We start from the raw sequence: 18,518 nt of genomic DNA on the forward strand, positions 1-18,518 counted from the left end.
ACTTACTAGCCCAAGAGAGAAGCGATAGGTGGTGGGAAGAGCAGGTGCAAAGGCCCTGTGGTCAGTGGGAAGAGCAGTGTCACCTCGGAGTGACTGCTAAGTGAGAGCAGAGAGCAAACAGGGAGTGTGAGGCTGGGAGGGTTGTGGGGATGTGATGAGGAGTTCACTCCTAGACAAGAAAGAATGGGCAGCCCCTGAAAGGATTTAAGCAAAAGGGAGGAGGGACATGATCAGGTTGGAGAGTAGGGGAACGCTTCAATTGCACCAAGTCTGTGCTGGACACTGGTCTGAGCCCTTTACATGTATTAGGCAACTCAATTCTCTCAACAATCCTATGAGGAATTTTAAAGATAAGGAAACTGAGGCATAGAAAGATCAACAAACTTGCCCAAGTTCCAGAACTAGTGAGAGGAAGAGCTGAGATCCAAACCCAAGCCATCCAGGCACCCAAGACTGTGTTCTTCACCATCAAAGCCTCCCACTCTCGTGAAAGCTAAGGCATTTGTATGGTATCTTGAAAGGCAAGTAGAAATATCATAGCACTAGTCGTTCAAGAATACTGACTTTGTTCTCAACTCAATGAGTGATCCTGGACATGATGTCATCTCTTTGGACTTCAGTTTCCTCATCTGTAAAATGGAACCATTCAGCTTCTCCTTCACAGGGCTGATGTGAGAAATCAGGGAGGTACACAGTAAGATTTTAATAAATGGCAGTTAGTGTGGAACAAGTCTCGAGGTGAAATCTTGGGCTGAGACTTCATCCTGCCTCATCAAATCTGGAGTAGGTTCTTCCTTCCTTGCCCACTCACAAGAGTTTCAAAGGCTTTGTGCTCTGGCTTTTAATGTGGATTAAGGTGAGGTTAGCATGGAACCTCCTCCTGTTCCTGGAGATCAGGGTTCAGAGAGGTGCAGCCCTCCTTGCAGGGCCACAGGGCAGAAGAGCCAGGAATGGAATGTGATTTCCTGAGTCAAATTTTATCCTGGGACTTGCCACGCTATAATACGTTGAAAATTAACACTGCAAATTAACACTGGCCCGTATCCATGAGAGAACATTAACCTACAATCTTTGAGGCCTGTAGGAAGCACAGTATCATGGGATAAATTGCTGGGGGAAAATTGCTTCCTGAGGGCAATGAGGAGTGGGCTATGGGAGCTTGAAAGAGAGCTTGGGATATAAATGTTTACCCACAAGGCAGCACTGGAAACAATTTCATGTCATGTGGTCATGCATTCCATTGGTGGAGCTCTTCATGACATAGACAAAGGACTTCCCATCTATGATTTCATTTTATCTTCACCAAAATCCATTTCACTATGAGCACAGCAAGGTAAAACATAGGGAGGGTGTACACAAGAACCCATGCGGATTCTCAGAGAAGGAAAATAGATACATGACAGATTAGTCAAACTAGTTTAAACGGGTTCCATGCGTTGTGAGAATCACTTCTCTTTGCTCCACGATGGGGTCAATCTAGCACAGCATTTATCAAGATAAAAACAGAAAAACTGCACACCGGGAGAGATCTGCTCCAGATTCTAGATTTTGGTTGCCTGGGGAGTTAGTCAATAGCGAGCACTGGAAATGTAGGGAGGTAAGGAAAATTCCATTTAGCAGATTGTCTCCCAGGAAGAGAAGAGTCCCATGTCGGGAAAGCAGGCTTTGAGAAGCTACATGGAATGAGCTTGCCTGAGAAACAACAGAGGGTTGTTCAACTGTCCCCTAAGCAGGCCCTTCTAGGTGACTGCAGTGGAGTCAGGTATGCAAACTTGGGGCCAGAGCGGAATCGCTGAACCCTACCACCAGGGGGCTGCCATCTCCACTTTTCTCTGACACAGGACCCATCACCTCCTTCACATAAATGTGGCATGTTTAAATCATTACTTTGAAGGGTCACAAAGACACAGCTTATCTGGGGCACCCACATAGCCCCCAAACTCTAGGGACTAGACAATTCTCCTAGGATTTGGAGAAATGACCTTGCAGGTTTAGGCCACAGGAAGAACAAGACAGGTTTTCTCCTTCTCTTCTCCCCACCCCCCAATATTATAGTTGCCTATGCATTTTGCAGTTAGGGAAACTGAGGCACAGAGAAAGGCAGTGGCAAAGACTCCACATCTCTGCATGCCCTGGAGTTTACTGGGGCAGGAAAGGCCCACTCCTGGTTTTGGACATGGGCATGCTGGGGGCTGGTGGTCTTCCAGGAACAATGGGGTTTGTTTTGAGGCAGTCCTCGGAAATTCTTGTCCTGTGTCAGCTGAGAAGCTGCCTCATCTATCCCCTGCCCCATCTGTAGGCATCTGGCAGCTAAGAAGGGCCCTGCCCAACTCTGGGCTGTTGTCCCAGCCCCTTCCTATTCAGACATTCGGCTTCTGAGACCTGACAGGCCAGAGCTTGAGCCTGGACTCAGGGATGTGGGGTCCCCAAGATGCGGAGGGGGACAGAGAAGGGATACAAAGCCCAGGGAGAGGGGGAGAGGGAAGCGGAGGACAGAAACAGAAGGATGTCTGGAGAGACGGATGGTTGAGACCAAGCGAGGGAGTAGAAGGGGAGAGAGAAACAGACACAGAAACAAAATAAGGAGACAGGACAGAGACACAAGATAGAAGGAAATAGAGGGAGACAGAGGTACGTATAACAAGACAGAGAGACACAGAGAAGCGGGGGAGGAAGAGAGGGGGAGAGAGAGAGAGACAGACAGTCACAGAGAAAACCGTGCTTTGCACATGGCCAAACTCCCTCGGTCAGGGAAGAGAAGGCAAAACTCAAGTGGGACACGCACCTGGATTCTGGGAGGGAAGGGTTCTTTCGTTCGTTCATTCATTCATTCAACTCCCTCCCTCTTTTACTCAACAGCCCTTTGGTGGGGTGGGTCTTTTGCCAGAATGAAGCAAGAAAAGGTTGCCGAGAAAGTGGAGGAACAGGAGGACGTCAGCAGCCCTGCAGACCTAGAGGGCCCTGAGGGGTCACCCCAATGACACATGCTTATAACAGAGGAGGGAATGGAGGTCTCAAGTAGAAGGGGGACATGACCCCAGTTCTCCAGCTAGTTGGTAGCAGAGATGAGGGAGGAAACTCTAAAGGGCTTATATAAATCAGCAAGAATCACTGGAGGATCAGCTCATACAGAACCACCCTCCCAGGCCCATCACTGAGGCCCCCTCACTTCTAATCAATGACCTAAGTGCCCCTCCCCACTGTCCCCTCATCCCCACCATGTTGTTCCCCTAGATGATCTTGGAGGCTAAATGTCCCCTATCCTACCCCTGTGACCAGACGGGTTATTTCACACCACTTTTCTGCTTAAAATTCTCTATACCCTTCTCCCCACCCCCACCCACCCATTGCCCCCAGATAATGTGCACAGCTCTCAGGAGAGCATTCCAGGGGCTTTGCGTGTCCAGCCCTGGCTGCCCCTCCTGCCTCATGCCCCAGCCCCCACCCCCTTCACTGCCCAATATCGTCAAACTACTGCCATTCACCCATCATGCTGTGTTACTCCCCCTCTCCTTGGCGCCCACACCATGGCCTCTGCCTGGGACTCCCTCCTGTCCTTTTGGGTAAGTCCTACCTACCTTCTGTGCACACACCCCAAGACTGAGTTACAAAATATATAAATCACCTGTCACAGCGCTGGGCCCATCACAGACATTCAATAAATGCCTGCGATTATTAGTATTATTAACAGTGACATGAATACAGGAATAATAAGAACGGCCGTGATGCTGGAGTGCCCTGGGTCCAAGGACGATAAAAGAGAAGGACACCTAAGTCCGCCAGAGACTTTGCAAAGGGGGCCGTGACCTGCGGCTGCGGGAGCAGGTTCCAGGCAGATGAGTGAGAATTAGGGTGGGGACAGGGCTGATGTCCCAGGGAGAGGAGACAGCAGCTGCCAATGTCTGGTGTGTTTTTCAACTACAGATTGCTTATTATGCCCAGAGTCTGATGCATGAAAGGGGCAGAACTGCCGCCCAGTGGGGGCAAATTACCCCTCCCTCTGGCACCACCTCCCGCTTCCCCCATGCTCCAGGACCCATCAGTTTGAGGATTTCATTACCTTAAGCATCTCTCAGCTGCAAAGGGGATGGCAGAGGGATGTGGGGGTCGGCCAGATTGACTGAAGCTACTGGGGGGGCAGGAGTCCCTCTTTGCCTGCTCCCCACTGTCAGCCCTGAACTCCCAGGGAGAGCTCATTGTTTCCTGCCAGGGTTCAGGCCACAGGAAGTATTTTTAAACCCCTAGTCAAAAGGCAGCTCCACTCAAAGCTTCAGGTGCCTGTGACCTGCCCGCAAACCTCCGCCTTTCCTGTGGGACTTAAGGAAACATTACACAGCCTGAGCCAGGGGAATGGTCAGGGAGGGTTGATGCTTGCTTTTTCTCTTCCTTTCTCTTCTTTCCTTTTTCCCTTTCTCCCTCCGTCCCTCCTTCCCTCCCTCCCTTCCTCCTTTCCTTCCTCCCTCCCTTTCTTTCTTGTTAAAATTTTAGTAAACAACTCACTCGATTAATTATTGACTCTTGATATTCCCCAAGACTTGAGTAGTAAAAATATAGAACAAAGACCAATTTTTTGAATGTTGTGGGATACTGGGTTCCTAGTCTAGGGCCAGGGGTCTCATTTCGACTTTGCACCAAAGTCACCTTGGGGTGATCACCTGGGAGCTTTGAAAACATACCGATGTGCTGACCACTCCCAAGAGTCTGATGGAAACAGCCTGGGCATCAGGACGTCAAAAGCTCCCCGATTCTAATGATGGGACACATGTGATTCTAATGTATAGGGACACATTATAGAGACCGACCCCCTTGGACTTTGACAGAAAAGTTGCCTGTCCTGGTTACATGTCATTTGAAAAATCATGTATATTTTATAACACAGAATCACACATTATCTTACTATATTTTTTCAAAATCTCTGTAGCTTCTCTAATCTCTATATGATATCCCCATATTATAGATGAGGAAACTGAAGCTCAGAGAGGTGAAGAATCTTGCCCGAGGTTCCACAGCTCATAAGTAAGAGAGTTCAGATTGAAAATCTGATCTGATTTCATCTTGAGATTCCCTGTCTGAAGTTAGGGGGCTGCGTTAGGTGAGAGGTGTTAAAGACCTGGCCTGTAGGCTACCATTCCCCCTTCTACACCCGCCACTGGTGTCACTACTATAATAGATTAAGGCACTTTGTTTCTGAGGGAGAACAGAACCTCAGAATCCTTCTTAACACATTATCCTGAGGACAGATAAGGGGACACAAGTTAAACCTGACAAGGGGACAAGCTCAGGAGACTGAAAATAACCACATAAGATGGCGTGAGCATAAAAAATTTCATAACTAGGTGAGCCATGGTGGGAAGTCACATCGTTAGCTTCCTTCATAAAGTTAATCTGTGCCTTTCAGGGGGCCAGTCTGTTGTCGTTTTGCACCCAAGATGACATCCTTGGAATGTCAGTAATCCCTTTTTCTGGGCCAGAGGAGGAAAGTGCAGAATCCCTCATTATTATTCTTGTCCCTTGATTACCATCTCTGTGTGAACTATTAACTATCCTGTACCCTCCTATTGAAAGAAGTACCTGTTTCTCCTGTTTACTTTTATCCAATCCCAGAGATTTCCCCGCTTTGTTTTCTCCCACCCCCTTAATCTATCACCAAGGATTTCATGTAACCCTCCTCCTTTGATTTTCTGTATAAAATAAGCTGCAAACTGCCATTTCGCAGAGCATTTTTTCAATCCATTGTGATTTTGCTTCCCGGCAATTGTCGTCAGTTAGGCTCAAATAAACTCTTACATGTTTTCTCTTAGGCTGGATGTTTTTCGTCGACAAGCCTAAGCAAGAATTCATTGGAACTGACACACGACATGGAACTACTTTGGATCCCTGAACTAAATGATCCTTAAGGACCCTTCTGTGTGTGACATTCTAGGTTTCCATGAGGAGGGTGGCAGCAGCCACAGCCAGGAAGGTTAGACTGTAGACCAGACACAGGACGCTTTCTGAGCCTGCTTTCCCCAGCCACTGCCCCAGGACGTGCCAGAGACATTCTAGAACGTGATTGGGCTGCTCCCATAAAGCCAGCGCAGCTTAGGTTAAGAGCAGAAATACTGTTGACAGCCAGGCCTGGGTTCAAATCCTGATATAAACATGCAAAACCTTCAGCTAGGAGCCTCGTACACAAGAAACGCTCCACGAATGATTGCCTAATTCAAAACTGAAAACTAATAAATATACAAAAAGTCAGGACTCTAAGGTGGACCCTATACCCCACCCCTTGCCAACTCCATCCTTTGACCCGTTCCTTTCCGCCTTTCTTGCCTTTTCTCCCTTACTCTCTGTCTCCCGCCTGCTTTTCACCCTCAGATAAACATAACCCGTGGCTCTCCCTGAGCTGGGGTTCGGGGATGCTCTTTGTCAACACCTGCTCCTGGCCAGTGCCTGGCATCCAGACCATAGAATTCACAGCCTACATTTATGGACACTTACTAGGTATTAAGCATGTTACATATACCAACTCATTAACTTTCACAACAACCTCACCAGGTACATACTGTTATACCTAATTTGTGCATGATGACACAGGATCAGAGAGGTATAGTAACTTGCTCAAAGTCACACAGCCGAGAAGTGGTCATTATCTAGTTTGCAGACACAAAGACTCATGGCCTAAGGCTGCTCCACATGGAGACTCAAAACTCCTCCAGAGTCCCTGCTTCCCTGATAACCCCTACCCCCCCCCACCTTGTCCGGAAGAGGGCTTCACACCTCATGGTCATTTCATCCAAGATTTCCACTTCCCCAGTAAGAAACTCCAGGGATTTCTTGCCTGTGTGGTGGAGTAATAAGAGTGTGGGCTTTGAAACCAGGAAATGCTAGGGTGTAACTGTGGATCAGCCCACTGAAAAAGATCTGTGTGACTCTGGGTAAGTGACTTCTTCTCTCCAGGCCTCAGTTTTCATATCTGGGAAATAGTACTATCACCCTACCTCCCTACTGTGCAGGGTTAAACAAAAATGGAGCACCTGGCACAGCGCCTGGCACGTCGTAGGTGGCCAAGAGAACACCTGTGGCAATCTGACCTACACAAACTACCATTCCACACAATCGGCATTCCATAAATGCCTGCTGGGAAGCCAAGCTTAGGAAGTGCATCAGAACCCAGCAGTGCTCAGTGAACACCTGTGAATGGAGTGAAAATAAAGCACCCGCATAACAACTATCATTGGCTTAAATGTAAATTAAGATACCTGATGAGCAGTAGTAGGTACTCAATAAATGGCCCCAAAGTGACCACAGTTATTGGACCTCTGTGTACAGCACAGTTGCTGGTCCGTAAATGTCTGTGATGAGATGTCTGCACAGGGGCTCAAGGAATGTCTGTAGTGATCTAAATGGAGGGCAGGTACCAGGTGCATAGCAGGTGCGTGATCAATGTCCATTATTGAACAGATGCCAGTGAGGTACCGAGGACAATGCTCAGGAAGATGTTTGTGGATAGAAGCAAAGAGAAGGCACCAAGCACATAGTAGGTCTCAATAAACATGCCCAGGCGAGTTGAGCAGCACACAGTAGGTGCTCAGGAAGGGTATCCCCATGCCCTCGTAGTGCGTCCTCCCTGCTGCCCTCCGCCTCCTTACCTTTGTTGTAGAGAGAACCGTCGAAATAGTAGCTGCCAGTGTAGAAGCCGGTGGCCAGCTCAATCAGGTGGCGAGCCCACGTGTTGCCGGCACCCGGGAAGCTGGCCAGTGCGATGAGCTGCTTGGATTTGGCTGGAAGGAACCTTCTGTCCATGCAGCGATTGTCTGCAAAGGGCAGGACACAGACAGGGGGCAGGGGCAGATGGAGTCTGGGTGTGAGTCCCACCCCTGCCACTACCCAGCCATGAGACCCAGTGCTCATGACGAAACCTCTTCTGGGCCTCAGTTTCCCCATCTGTAAAATGGCGGAAATGGTTCCTCCCTTACAGAGTCGATGTGAGGATTAAATGACATAATATTTGAAAAAGGGATACGCACATAGTAGGGATTCAATAAAACTCAGCTTGGAGGATGAGTCTTCTCTACTGTCTCCATTTTCTCCCTGGCACCATGAGTCACTTTCTCATACCCCCACCCCAGAGTCAACCCTCAAATGGTGTCCATCTACATGAGATGCAATCCAAGGTTCCTATTTTGGCCTTCAAGGCCCGCGTGGCCCAGCCCTTACATCCTCCCAGGCTCATCCCACCTACCTGCTCCATCCCACCCCCACCGACCAGTTACCTGGTATCCCTTTACTTCCTCATCTGTGCTCTGTTCCTTCCTTTAGGCCTTCACTTTTCTCAGCCTTCACTGCCTCCAACCTGCCTTTGCCAGGTAGATTGCCTCTTATCCTTCTACTCTCAGCTAAACTGGTACCTCCTTCCTTCCTTCCTTCCCTGACTCTCTGGGGCTATCGTTAGTATACTATATCGTCTCCTTCATGTCGCTTATCACAACTGTAATTCAAAGAATAATCTGTTTAGTCAGAAACCCTGCCTGTATTGTTCTTTGCTGATTCCCCAGTCTGGCATGTAGCAGAGATAATAAAGGTTTCTTGGATGGATGGATAGATGGATGGATGGATGGGTAGATGGGTGGGTAGATGAACGGGCGGGTGACAGATGGGTGAATCGGTGGATAGATGGATGCAGTGGTGGTTGGATGGATGGGTAGGTAACAATAATATCTACTTTGTAGAGTGCTTGTAAGGATTAAATGAAATAATGCATGTAATATATTAATACACTAAAGTATTCAAAAGGTGTAGATATTATTTTTCTCTAGCCCTCAACTTCCACATCTGTAAAATGGGTTGGGCAGATGAATACTCTTCTGATATTCTTGATTCTCTGCCTTCACAGAGACCTCAGGATGCCTCTACTATCAGAGCTCATGGAAAGTATGTGCCTTCACACCTCCCACTGCAACCCATCCTGGAGCTGTGAGAGCACAGTGGTGATTTCTTTTGGTCCCCACAGATGTAAGGGCGGCTGAGGGAAGGCCCTGTGTAAGTTTTACTGTGGAAAAGGAAGAGGGAATCCTGGACTTTTGGTCCCAGCCCTGCTTCTTCATTCTGGGCTGATGACCTCACCTTATTCACCATGCTGGTGATGCAAGCAAACCTTCTTCCTCTCCTGCCCTTTGAGCTCCCAACACTGCTCTGCATCCCATCCTCTTCCATGGAAGAAAGGGCCATCCCCCGCTCTAGTGTCTTCATCCTTTCTGCTCCCTTCTCCCCAGTCTCCTTGCTCCATTGATTTCCCTATATCTTCTCTCTCTCTCGGCAGGCTCCAGCACATGAGTATTTAAACATGAACAAATAGCGCCATCATTAACTCCCCTACCTCCAGCAACCACTTTCTCTCCTCACCCATTCCCAGGTGTACTTCTGGCAGAGCTGTCCACACACCCCATTCCATGTCCTCCCACTTGCTCTCAACCCTTGCACTCTGGGTTCTTCCCTGCTCACTATACAGAAGCAGCTCCTGCTAAAGTCACTGGCGTTCAATTTGGCCTCACCTCGCAGAACTACTCAGCAGCATCTGATACCACCCATCACTCTGCCCTGCTTACAATTCCTCCCAAGACGGCCCCCCACTATGTCCTGTTCTGCGTGATCTGCCATTTTTGAAATCTTACTTTGATTACATTGATTTCTTACAACAGTCCTTTGGGGGAGAAGTTTAAACTCCTAGATTTAAATGACAATTCTGCCACCTGCTTGCTGGGCGACCTTGGGAAAAATGATGGACGGAGCCTCAGTTTCCTCACCTGTGAAATGGGACTATTGACAGCGATCGCATCCTGGGTTTGTTAGGAAGGTTAAATGCGAGAATGTGTGTTGAGTGTTAGTGCAGGGGTCACTTGCTGTGAGTGCCCATCAACTGTGGCTACCAGCCAGAGGCCCAGCTCTCCTCCCACCTGCCATGTTTAATCTGTTGGACTGATGGATAGATGGATAGATGGATGGGAGACAGGTGGGTAGATGAATGGGCGGGTGACTTTGGAAATAAGAAACCAAGTCTTGGTCTTTGTTGGAACCAAGTGCTGTCTGGGAATGGTTTTCATGGGAACACACTGCAGAAAGGAGCCTAGATGTAAAACCTTCTGGAGTATGGTTATGTGTTTTATTTTGTGCATTTTTTGCTCTATTGTAAATGTGACTTCAAACAATCATAAGCGAATATCAAATTGTAATTAATGATACGCACACTGGAGTGTAACAATGTTTGCAACTTACTTCGAAATGCATAAAAAAATAAGGATGGAGAAATGGAGAGATGTATGAAAAAGTAAATATAACAAATGTAAAATCTATGGGATAGTATATGGGTGTTCACTACGTCATTCTTTCAAATTTTTCTGGAGGTTTCACATTTTCTCATAATAAGATGCTGGGAGAGAGAAAGAACCTAGCATTTCAATTTCCCTGGAAAACAGAATTCTCCGTTGAAATACTGCCTGGGAGGCCAAGACCAACTTCAAGGTAAAGGCAGCTGTTTTCAGCATGAAAAAGAAAGTTTATTTGGTTCTGAAGCTCCACAAATCAAAGCAGATGCTGGAGACAGTAGTGTGTATAGCTTTGGAATCAGACTGACCTAGGTTTCAATCCAGGATAAGTATCCAGGCCTAGATGTGTGACATTGAACAAAGCACTTCACCTCCCTGAGCCTCAGTTTCCCCACCTGTAAAATGGGGCTAAACTCTTACAGGATTAAATGGATAGTGTGTGTGAGGTGTTTGTGGCATATGTTGAAAAGCTGTGGGTAAGAGTACAGTCTGAAGACCCAGATTGTCTGGGCTTGAATCCCAACTCTGCCCTGTTCCAGCTGTATGATTCTGGATGAGCTACTCAATTCTCCATGCCAAGTTGCCTCCTTTGTTAAATGGTAATAAAACCAGCACCTCTATCATTGGGTTGTTGTGAGGGTTAGGTGAGTTAATTGGGTCTAAAGCGTTTAGACAGTACCTCGCACATAGTAGTGCTCAATAATTACTTAGTTCTTGGAGAGAGCATCTGGGCTTAGCACACAGTAGGTTTTCAATAAATGGCAGCCATGGGGGACCAGGCTCTTGGCAGCATGACTCTCAAACCTCCCGGGTGTAGAGACTATAAGCGTGACATGGAAAAATTGAACAGCAGTAATGGCCTGGGGGCAGGGCACAGGGGAGAGCAAACCAATCGATTCGGCGCTCTTTATTGGCTATTGAAAAGGCTCGGGGTGGCCGGTTTGCTCAGTGGTCGGAGCACAGTGCCCTTAACACCAAGGTTGCTGGTTCGATCCCCACATGGGCCAGTGAGCTGCACCCTCCACAACTAGATGGAAAACAACAACTTGACTTGGAGCTAATGGGCCCTGGAAAAACACATTGTTCCCCCATATTCCACAATAAAAATTAAAAAAAAAAAAGGCTCCGGTGTCTGTTTTGCCCACATCACAGCCGTTCACGGCCATGGGATAATTAACCTGTGCGTGACCCACCCTGTAGGTTGAGACAACCCAGTTCTGCACAGACTAACCAACATTTCCTGAAAACTAACAAACACTCATCCGTCCTCACTGGAGTCTAAACAAAGCCAAGGGCTGCACTTGCTAAGAGCATTCCCACTCCCTGGGCGCTTAGCAGGACTTTCGCCACCAAGGCAGCAGCCATATTTGGCCACCACTGCTATGCCCATCAGGCCAAGCAGGGGATGGGCTATCGGTGGGGCTGCCACTAGCTCTTACAGCACCTTTGTGCAAATCAGAAAAAGGTGCCCTCCACTTCCTCTGGGCAGATGTGCTGCCATCCAGCGTGCGTGGCATGACAGGCAGAGCATGGGCTGGCTTTCAGGCACTATTTTTCCTGTTGGTTGTGCCTGTGCAGTCAGTGCCCAACCTGCCCAACCATACAAGGCAGCCTGGTTCCTGGGAGATGAAGAAGAAAAGAGGTCTACCCCATGGTGGTTGTTGGCTCTCCAGCCTTCAGAGGGTATGGGGGCGTGTTTTTTACACTGTGGGCAGAGGTTTCTAGCAGGGGCTTTGGAGTCAGAGAACTGAAAGCAAATCACTCTAGTAGGTGTGTAATTGTGGGCAGTTCCCGACCTCGCTGAGTCTTGTTTCCCCCATCTGTAAGATGGGGACGATATTGACCCAATCATAGGCTTACTGTGGGCTTCACACCATTAAATGAGGTGAGGCTTGGCATAAGACTAGTGCATAGTTGGTGGTTGGTATATTCACATATTGGGTAATCCTTCCAGGGACCCTTTGGGCTGAGTGTCCCAGCAAGGCCCCTCTCAAATGCCACCCGCTTTCTGCAATGCCTCCCTCAGGAGAAAAGATTTTCATCTAGAAACTTTATAAGCAGAGTGACCTCAGGCAAGTCCCTTAAGTGTCTGAGCCTCAGGACCCCCACCTGTAAAGTGAGCATAATGACTGTTACCCCCTCATAGGATTGCTGAGGGTTTCAGGCAGAAAATGCAAACAAAGGACTCCACGCCCAAGGAGTCTGGCCCAAAGAAAGTCCTTGAGAAACCCCAAGTGCCACTGCCACCACCACCAGCACCATCATCTTTATCACGGTCTGGTGCCCCAAGAGACGGAAGAGGACACAAACAGTGAGTGTGGGTTCCACTAGCAAGAGAAGGACAGAAATGATGACTGAGATGGAAAGAGAAGAAATTACAGATAAACACACAGAATCCTAGAATTGGGAGGGCCCTTGGAGGTCAACAATCTATAGGTGTATTTTACAGATGGAGAAACTGAGGCCCGGAAAAGAGAAGTGACGTGTCCAGAATCATACAGCGAGTCTGGTGATCCCAGTCCAGATGTCCTTCCACTCAATCTCAGTGCCTCCCTTACAGGAAAAGAGCCACTCAGGGGGTCCTCCGTATGAGGGAGAGAGAGGAAGGTCTTTAGCACCCAGACCCATTGTCTGGGTCCCTCTCTGTTGCCTACCTAGGATCGCTAAGCTTGGCCAACTTCACCGGCCCTGCCCTTTGCCCTCTGCCCTGCAAGGCATGGGCTGTATGTAATGGACTGACTGGGGCTCCTCTGGGAGAGTGGCCACTGGGAGAACATCTGGGCATCTGCCCGGGGGAGGCCTGGCTTACCTTGGACCTGTGTCTGGTACACGATGAAGTAACTGGGGGTCCCGCAGCTCTCAAACTCTTCTGCGCTGCACTTCTGGGCACAGAGTTGTTCATCTTCTCTCTCGTGGAGGGGGAATCGCGTGGTGGGGAAACCACAGTGGCAGGCGGTGCCTGCAAGGGCTGCCAGCGGGTATTCCTGCGGATGGAATGGGAGACGAAGAACAGTCGCTAAATCCCTGGACTGCCCAGACTCTCCATCACTGTCTCCAACTTGAGGATCCCCAAACAGTGAACCCTCCTCTTATGATTTTGCCCCATCTGTGTACCTCCTGCACTATTACACAGAGGGTGCGAAAAAAATGTATACACATGTTAAGAAAGGAAAACTGTATTAAAATTGTAATATTCAACATATACCGATAACAAAAGATGAAATCAGGTCATGTTTGACCTCTACAATGACAATCAGTGTCCAGATACTTCTGATTACGGCAAACTACTGCTTGAGCAACGTTGACCAAAGTGTCCTCTTGTATACATTTTTTGGCATCCCCAGTATATTTTCCAGCTTTATTGAGGTATAATTGACAAATAAAAATTGTGTATATTTGAGGTGTACAACTTGATGTCTTGATATGCAAGTATGTATACACTGTGACTTAATCATCACAATCATGCTAATTAATATACCCATTGCCTTACATAGCTACCATTTTCTTTTTCATTTTGCTATACTATTATTTGTTGATTTGTTTCCTTTAACTCGCCTTTTGGGACTTAAGTTTCAAAGGAAACGTTATATCACTCCCACAAGTAGTACTTATGGACAAGTAGCACTTCCATACATTTCCATACTGGAAATGCAAACACTATAGAAGCCAAACAATGTAATTACATTCTAACTAAGGTACTCTGCCTGCCAAGACTCTGAACTCCGTGGTAGGCTCCATTTTTCCTGCAAAACAGAGATTAGTTGAGGGTAGAGAAGTGTTAAAGACAATTTAGCACTGAGATGAAGCTTTCCCCTAGAGGACTTGAAAGAAAACTGAAAAAGAAATGCCTTTCTCACACTGTGTAACTCACCACGGTCAACACCCCCTGGTCTAACATTGAGACGAAGCCCCCGCTTTGGGAAAAGCCGTCTGAGTCCGTTCTTTTAAGCCAAGGAGGATACTGGGATCTACATGCCTCCACAGTCTTTGTTGGGAGAGCAGCTTCTAATTACTTTGTTTCATGGAACAGCTAAGTGGGAGCAGGATGGACCTGAGATTTCAGGGCAGTGGACTGTCCTTTGTCCAATCGGCTTCTATTCCAGACCCAGAGCCCTGAATTCTCCCCGCGGCTGGATTGGGAGGAATTTGGTAACAAACAAGGTCACACCTACATGCCTGGATCCAGCAGCCTTTGCCAGAGTAGGTTTGATTTCTTTCTTAAGAGGTATTACCGTGTTTCCCTGAAAAGACCTAGCCAGACAATCAACTCTTAATGCGTTTTTTGGAGCAAAAATGAATATAAGACCCGATATTATATTACATTATATTATATTATATTACATTACATTATATTATATAACATCCAGTCTTATAGTAAAATAAGACTGGGTCTTATATTCATTTTTGCTCCAAAAGACGCATTAGAGCTGACTGTCTGGCTAGGTCTTATTTTTGGGGAAACACGGTAGCTCTGTCCTGAGTATTGGGGGGTGGCACAGAATGTTTAAGGCACAGTCCTTAGTTTTGTGGAGTTCACTGCCTGGCCAGGGAAGAAAGATACACATAGTCAGCCATCAAGGATCTCGGGTTGAGAAAGGACCCACAGATCATCCAGTCCAACTGCTATCTAATGCCCAAAGTTCTGGACACCATGCCTGCCTCAGCTTGCACACCTCCAATGACAGGGAACTCACTCCGTTCCAAGGTGGAATTGTCCTTGCCTTTATTTGGCAATCTTCTACTTATCTTTTAGCCCCAGTTCAAGGGTCACCTTCATTCCTGAGCATTCCTCACTACTGGAACAAACACACTTCCTCAGAGGGAGAGAACTCGACCCTGTGTAACTCCTATGCCTTGGATCCACACCGAACAGGCATACCCCTCCCCCATGTCATGGATTATAGTAATGACCTCCCTCATCCCCTCTGGGCTGCTGCTTCTCCAGCCAAGCATCCTGTTCCAAACTGCCCCTCCCCGGAGTTCCGGGCTCACCTTCTCTGTGCAGAGGTCCACACACTTGTCCACGGACATGTTCGGCATGGCAGCCGTCATGGGCAGGGCCAAGGAGAGGTTGTCGGGCCTGCGGAAGCAGCCTCGGAAGACCGCACTTCCATCTGGAGAGCCAGCGGGAGAAGGAGTCATCAGATCCAGGCTGAGAGAACCACCTTCTGATGGAAGCACTTTCACACTGAAGCCCAGAGAAGGCAAGAGTCTTGCCCAAGAGCACACAGTGAATCAAAGTGGAGACTAACGGAGCTATGTCCTTCGATATTCTCCTCAATGCTGGCATCTCTGTCAGCCATCCAGGTCACTGAGATGTCCCTGCTGGGCCACATTTCCCCCTTCCTGTGTCACCTTCCTATATCTGGTTTCCTCATTCTCAACAGTGGCAACTCCCCATGCCCGCCGATGAGAGACACCATGGAGGGTTTTCATGATCTCATCAGGAGAGGGCCGAGCATGTGGGGATTGTGAGGATGGAGGTAGACAAAGGGCCCAGGGCTGTCCTGCCCTTCCTCCCATCATCCTGGGCTTTGGGGGAAAACTCTGGGCCCCAGGAGTCTCTGCCCACCCCGCACTGAGCACCTTCAGGCTAAAAGGGACCGATGTGTCGGAGGGACTCCTTTTAGAGTCATCTAATTTGGAAACATTCCGATTGTTGACGCTAAAGAGCCAAAGGAGACTTCCTGCCAAGATGTGGGTGGGCCTTGCCCAATCAGTTGAAGGTCTTCAGGGCAAAACTGAGGCTTCCCAGAGAAGGAATTCTGCAGCAAGACCGCAGCAGAAACTCCTGCCTGCATTTCCAGCCTGTTGGTCTGCCCTAGAGATCTCAGACTTACCAGCTTCTACAACTGTGTGAGCAAATTACTTACAAAGATATACCTCTTTTATCTATCTATCTATCTATCTATCTATCTATCTATCTATCTATCTATCTAATTTCCTGATTCTGTTTCTCTGGAGAACTCTCAATTGACAGAGTAGGATTATCAACAATTTCTATTTCCATCATTTTTGTAACGCTTTTCTAGCTTTTTCTAGAATGAATATGTAGTTTTTTAATGTAATGAAGACACATTTTTTTTTTTTTTAAAGTGGCTCCTGTCACATCTATGAAAGGCTCATAAGGCTCGTTTACAATTGGGTTCCGTTGTTCTCCAATGTGAGTTGCACATACCTTTCGAGAGGCACAGCTTTCACAGAAAACAAAGGATGCTCTTGGCACCGCATAAATCAAAACCAGGAGCACTAAACAGGTACATTTATTGAGCACTACGTGTGATCAGCTCTGCTGAGAACTCTACAAACATCATCTCATTGACCTTGAAAACTCCCCAAGGTCTGTAGTCAACTCTCATTTCACAGATGAGAGAAGCAGGGCTGAGAGAGAGGCGGTTACGTGACAAACCTGAGGGCTCCCCGTTAGCAAAAAAACGTACTGAGGATTATCTCAGGGGGAAAAAAAAAAAGTTAACCTTTGGGAAAAAGGAGGGGGCAGAACGAAAGGAGTTTAAGAATGACAATTTTACATTTCAGCTGTCAAAAGCATCCCAGTGATTACTTCTACCACCTGGTACCCAGTAGCCTGCAGTTGTTCATTCTGCGAAGGCCAATCTAGCAAACTAAGAAGACATCTGGAGTTTGGGTAAATGGCTAATTTCCAGAACACGCTGCAGGCTTGCACACACCCAGTGCTATCTTTCCCCACTGTCCCCATCTCTGGCTCCAGCCGGGTGAGGGAGGCAGTAGCAATGTTGGTGGTGGTTGGGGGTGGTTAGGAGGTTGTTGACTCGCTGTGGGGTCCTCCAGGCCTCAGTTTCCCCACGTATAAATGGCGAGGAGCGGGACTTAGACTATGCAGCGATTCTCTTCTGTACAGAACAGCCTTGACCCCCTAAGTGAGGAACTGACACACTCCAAATGCCACCAGTGCCACCAGTCTCCTGTCCCGTGGCCGGGGTGCTCAGAGGGAAGCCCTGTAAGTTTATCAGCCACCCCAAAGAAGATTCAACGATGCTCACAGAAGGTGCCATACAAGGTGAGGGCAGGGAGGGGATCGAGCATTTGAGCTAAAGATTCCCAGCAGTGAGGGGGGGAGGCCTGAAACAGTGTGGGCAAACCTTTACTTAATCAGAAAACTCAGCCAGATGCCAGCTCTGGTTACAGAGTGATGAGATGCTGGCTTTGCTCTCAGAAGACCAGCAGCCGGCAGCCAGGAGCTCTGGTCCTGACTTTGCCTCTCTTCCCTGGAATGCAGTGTCTACATCTGTCAAACAGGCAGCTCTCCTCCCCCTTTGACCCTTTTGATCTTGGGCAAGTTTCTTCTCCTTTTAGAGCCTTCGTGTTCTCATCTCTAAAATGGAGGCATGAATATTAGGTGGCTCATTCAGAGATGGACAGGGATGAGCCTTGTGAGCTGTGAGTACAATGGAAGGGGCAGGCAAAGGTCTGCGGATCTGTCTGTCTCCTTGCCGGCTGCCTTCAGACTTCAATGGAAAGGAAGGGAAGGAGGAAGCTGAGTCCGTACCCTGGCATCTCCTCATAGGATTTTTCTCTTGCTTTCCTGGACGTCAGGAGGCCAGGCTGCAAGGATGGGAAGAGGAAGGTAGACTTCGTAAGCTCGCTCTGCTGAGGTTGGTCTTCCTGTGACATTTCAGCATCTGCTAATGAGTCTCTGACCCTCTCAGTTGAGAGAGGAGGACTGAGCTGAGTGCCCTGAATACCAAATAAGGTGAGGTTTTTCCGAGGCCTTAGAGGGCCAGACAGGAATCAGGAACTACTGTTATGAATCTCTCTTTGGCCAAGGTGTATGCTGGGGGTGGGGGTGGGGAAGGAAACAGGTTTGGGAAGTTGGTTCCAGGAGCAACCAATTTGACCTGCGGGATGTGGGGTCTTCCTCTAGTCCTGCCTTTTCTGCTTTTGAGGGAAACCAGAAGGTCTCCGAAGACTCCCAGGGATCTGAGGAGAGCTCTGAAGCCCATTTCTTTTGGCAGGTTGATCTCCATTGTGGCTTGGTGATCAAGACACTGAGAATATACATGGTGGCCAAGATACTTCATCTTTCTACCCTCATTTTCTCCATCTGTAAAATGGGCCACCTGGCTCTCCCCATCAGTGGTTAGAGGCTCTCTCATCTCTTATGTCTGAAAGAGAAGTGGCCAGCCTGGATCCCTTGACCTTCCTAAGGACAGAAATAATTTGAGACTTTCACAG

The 18,518-nt window shown here is 48.1% G+C and overlaps 1 protein-coding gene across 2 annotated transcripts in view; it reads right to left on the minus strand.

Annotated features, from left to right (window-relative positions):
• Positions 1-18,518, minus strand: part of WSCD2 (WSC domain containing 2) — a 102,081-nt gene that overhangs the window by 9,815 nt on the left and 73,748 nt on the right. For both annotated transcript variants that reach the window (XM_081036651.1, XM_081036652.1), the window contains exons 5-7: positions 15,297-15,418; positions 13,114-13,288; positions 7,632-7,796 (exon numbers count right to left, since the gene is read on the minus strand). In XM_081036651.1, coding sequence (XP_080892777.1) covers positions 7,632-7,796; positions 13,114-13,288; positions 15,297-15,418 — 462 coding nt within the window. The remainder of the gene's footprint in view (positions 1-7,631; positions 7,797-13,113; positions 13,289-15,296; positions 15,419-18,518) is intronic.

Source organism: Rhinolophus hipposideros (genome assembly GCF_964194185.1).
Source record: "Rhinolophus hipposideros genome assembly, chromosome: 24".
Classification (NCBI taxonomy): Eukaryota; Metazoa; Chordata; class Mammalia; order Chiroptera; family Rhinolophidae; genus Rhinolophus; species Rhinolophus hipposideros.